At 33.4% G+C, this 3,676-nt stretch overlaps 1 protein-coding gene across 1 annotated transcript; it reads right to left on the bottom strand.

Annotated features, from left to right (window-relative positions):
* Nucleotides 2,561-3,674, bottom strand: LOC104779130 (extensin-like; the record flags this gene model as incomplete). Its single annotated transcript, XM_010503519.1, has 1 exon — nt 2,561-3,674. A coding segment is annotated over one exon (960 nt), but the record flags the coding sequence as incomplete, so codon positions are not given.

Here is a 3,676-nt window from a genome sequence, read left to right on the forward strand (position 1 = left end):
AAGATAGATTGTTTTGCGATTAATTATTAGGTTCTTAGAGCATCTCCAACCCCACTCTATTTTAAAGTCATACTCTATTATAGAAGTAACATTTAATTTGCTCCAACACTACTATATATCTTACTCTAAATTAGAGTAAATGCTAGGATTACTCTATATTTAACTTTATTTATTTACACTAACTCTATTTTAGAGTAAAAAAATAGAATATATATTAGAGATAGTCTTAGCACACATGAGGTTTATGTAGAGACCAGATAAAACGAAAATATTTTACTCAAATATTACCAGATAAATCTTATCTTTCCCTATATCTTTTCCAAAGCTTTAATATATGGATGCGATCAAGACTTATATGATGATTCGTTAGATCTCTATAACCAGAAAATTATTATGAAATCAGTAACCATAAAAATAAATAAATAAAAATTACGTTTTAGTCTCAATCGTAAAGAAAATAATTGATAAATATTGATCTTTTTGCAAGTGATTTTACAATTTTATATATTCTTTAACTCAATCTTAATATTTGATTTTCTTTTGACTCCACAATATGTTGCTACGGTTTGATTTTCTTCAATTAGCCTCCTAACAAATTTCTTGTGAATTAGAAAATCTACATGAATGCTGAAAATGTGTCATACTTCTATGATGATGGGTTATTTCTCGGTCCTTGACTCTATTCTTATTCATTATGTTCTTTTAATTATAAAAAAATGAACTCTCCAACCAATCAATAAGCTAAACTTCTGAGACTTGAATTTTGTATTATACTTATGAGATTATGAATCTAGACAATATGTTTTACACAAAGGAATCACCAATGATTATTTTGAATAATTAATAGGAATATTCCCGATTTATTTGGAATATTTTTTTGCTCATTTCTAAAATATGGCTCATGTCATAAAACTTTAAGAAATATTTCATACTATATTTTGAATTTAATTATGAATAAAATTCATGAGAAGAAAAGTGTGTCAAATTTAATGTTTTTTAGATTCGATATATTATCTCTATTTCTAATCATTTAAAAATAAATAGTATAATTACCTTTAAATTATTTTTGGATGAATAAAATTCATGAGAAGAAAAGTGTGTCATAACTGGCCTCGGTTTTGCTTCATGTTGCAGAAAATACAACAGATTGTTGAGGGCTTTGAGTCGTGGGAATGTGATAATGTGGGACGGTCAGCGAATCAAATGGCTTTGGCTATAGCTAAGAGCGTGACGCGAGAGGGTAGGTTCCAGTCGTATTTGGCTTTAGGAGGCCCCTCGTGGCTACATGACCTTATCTCTGCAGAAGAATAATGTGCTTACTGGGATGTTTCACTGGAGTTCACAATGGTTGGAGAGCGAATTCGCTTCATCAGCAACCATTTGCAGTACTTCCATTTTTCTCTTTTTTCCTTTTGGATTTTCCTTTTCCTTGCTATCGTTGTAATATCATACGACAAAAAAAAAAAAATGTGTCAAATTTAATGTTTTTTAGATTCAATATATTATCTCTAGTTCTAATCATTTAAAAATAAATAGTATAATTACCTTTAAATTATTTTTGGAAACTATTGTTTTCTGTTATTCCATGCCTTCATGTGATGATTAAGCAATTATATTCTGATGCCATTATATTATTATTATTATTTTTAGTACAATCAAAGAGTAACTTATAGAATATTAAAAACACATTTAATTTTATCTGAGTTTGTCTTTAATACAGTAAATGTGATTATTAAATACAACATAATTTTAAAAATTTATTAGAATATATTTGGTTTCAGTTTTTACTTTAAAAGTATAAAAACTTTTTTTGTTTTAATTGGTTTGATCAATAGTTTTATTTTAGGTTATATGGTATACGCTTTCATTAGGAAATATTTTATATGTTAAAACTAAATGTTGGTAGAAAAATATTTTTGTAACAATGTGAAAAAAAAAATTTTAAGCAAACTATACACCATATAAAATAAAATAAAAACGAAGGTGATTTAAAAACATTTAATTTATAATTAGTAAAAAAGACATGTGTCACAAATTTAGAGCGCCAAGTGTCGCACTGGCAGGGAAAATTAGAAAAAACCTTCTCATATTATATAAGTGAGAAAGACATGTACCATAAATTTAAAGCGCTAAGTGTTGCATTGGCAGTGTTGCATTGGCAGAGAAACTTAGAAAAAACCTTTTGAATAGTTTTAGATAGTATATAGTTTAGTGACTGTGGTTCAAAAATCATTTAATTCAGGGTTTCATTTTGAAAAATCTATATAGAGCACGTCAATAATTTTTTTGTTTTTTTATAACTAATTCTTGTTGCTACTCGAACAAAGGTGGCAGAACTTTTCTCGATTTCTCACGAGATCGCTCTGATAAAGTTGACAGTTCCCACCATATATAATTGCCACTTGATCAGCTAGTTCGGATTTAAGATTTACATTCTTTCGAAAGAAAAGTAACATTAATAAGTCAAACTAATTCAACCGTCTTAATCTAATTTTATTCAAGTAATTAAATCAGATTGCATTTCGATGAGAGACTTTTATACATCTTTTCTTTTCTCCGTATTGGCAAAAATAATATAATCTAAAGAAGGAAAAAAAAACTTATTATTCGTGAAATGTAGCAAAAGAGTGGTCCATAAGAAATGGACAACAACAAAAAATTGCATGACTACCCAAGATGAAAAAAAAAAAATGAAAAAAAACCCCAAACAAAAGCTAGATATTAACGTGGCAAGTACAACGAATAAGAGGTACGAAGAAAGGATCGGTGAAGTAGCCAAGAATCACATTGGTGCATTCATGTCTCATGTTGACAATAAGATTGCAGCAATAGTCACTAACACGAAACCTCCCAGTGTAGTAACTCACTTCCATCTGTTGTTTACATATTGCCGAGGGCCCAAAATCACTTATGCAGCTGATGAAATGAACCCATGGATTCTGATATGGATGGGCTGGAGTTGTTGGCATTGTTGGCGTGGGAGTGGACACAGGTTGTGGCGGTGGTGGAGCCTTCTTGGGAGTTGGAGGAGATGGTGGTGAAACCTTGGGAGTTGGTGGAGGCGTTGATGGTTTTGGAGTCGGAGGAGATGGTTTACGACGTGGAGGAGATGGTCTGGGAGGTGGCGGGGACTTTTTAGGAGCTGGTGGAGGTGTTGATGGTTTAGGAGACGGCGGGGACTTTTTAGGAGTTGGTGGAGGCATTGATGGTTTGGGAGGAGACGGAGATGGCTTAGGAGGCGGTGGAGACTTTTTGGGAGTTGGTGGTGGTGATAACTGTTTAGGAGGAGACGGTGATGGCTTAGGAGGCGGCGGAGACTTTTTGGGAGTTGGTGGCGGTGATAATGGCTTAGGAGGCGGCGGAGACTTTTTAGGAGGTCGTGACGGCGGTGGAGATATTTTGGGAGGTCGTGACGGCGGTGATGGTTTAGGCGATGGTGGAGATGGCTTACGCGACGGAGGAGGTGGAGGTGCAGGGTAGGAGATAGAGACGGCGGCTCCAGATCCGTTGTTATAAGTACATTTCCAAATTTTGGAATCTTGGAAACTCAAATCCACACCAAAGTAATGGTTCTGGTCGGTATTTATCAGCGTGTCCTCATTGGAGACTTCCAAAGGTTTTGGCCAAGTTGCGATCGTTGTTGTTGGTGAAAAGATGAAACATATGAGAGGTACGA

The sequence above is a fragment of the Camelina sativa genome, chromosome 3 (genome assembly GCF_000633955.1).
Source record: "Camelina sativa cultivar DH55 chromosome 3, Cs, whole genome shotgun sequence".
Classification (NCBI taxonomy): domain Eukaryota; kingdom Viridiplantae; phylum Streptophyta; class Magnoliopsida; order Brassicales; family Brassicaceae; genus Camelina; species Camelina sativa.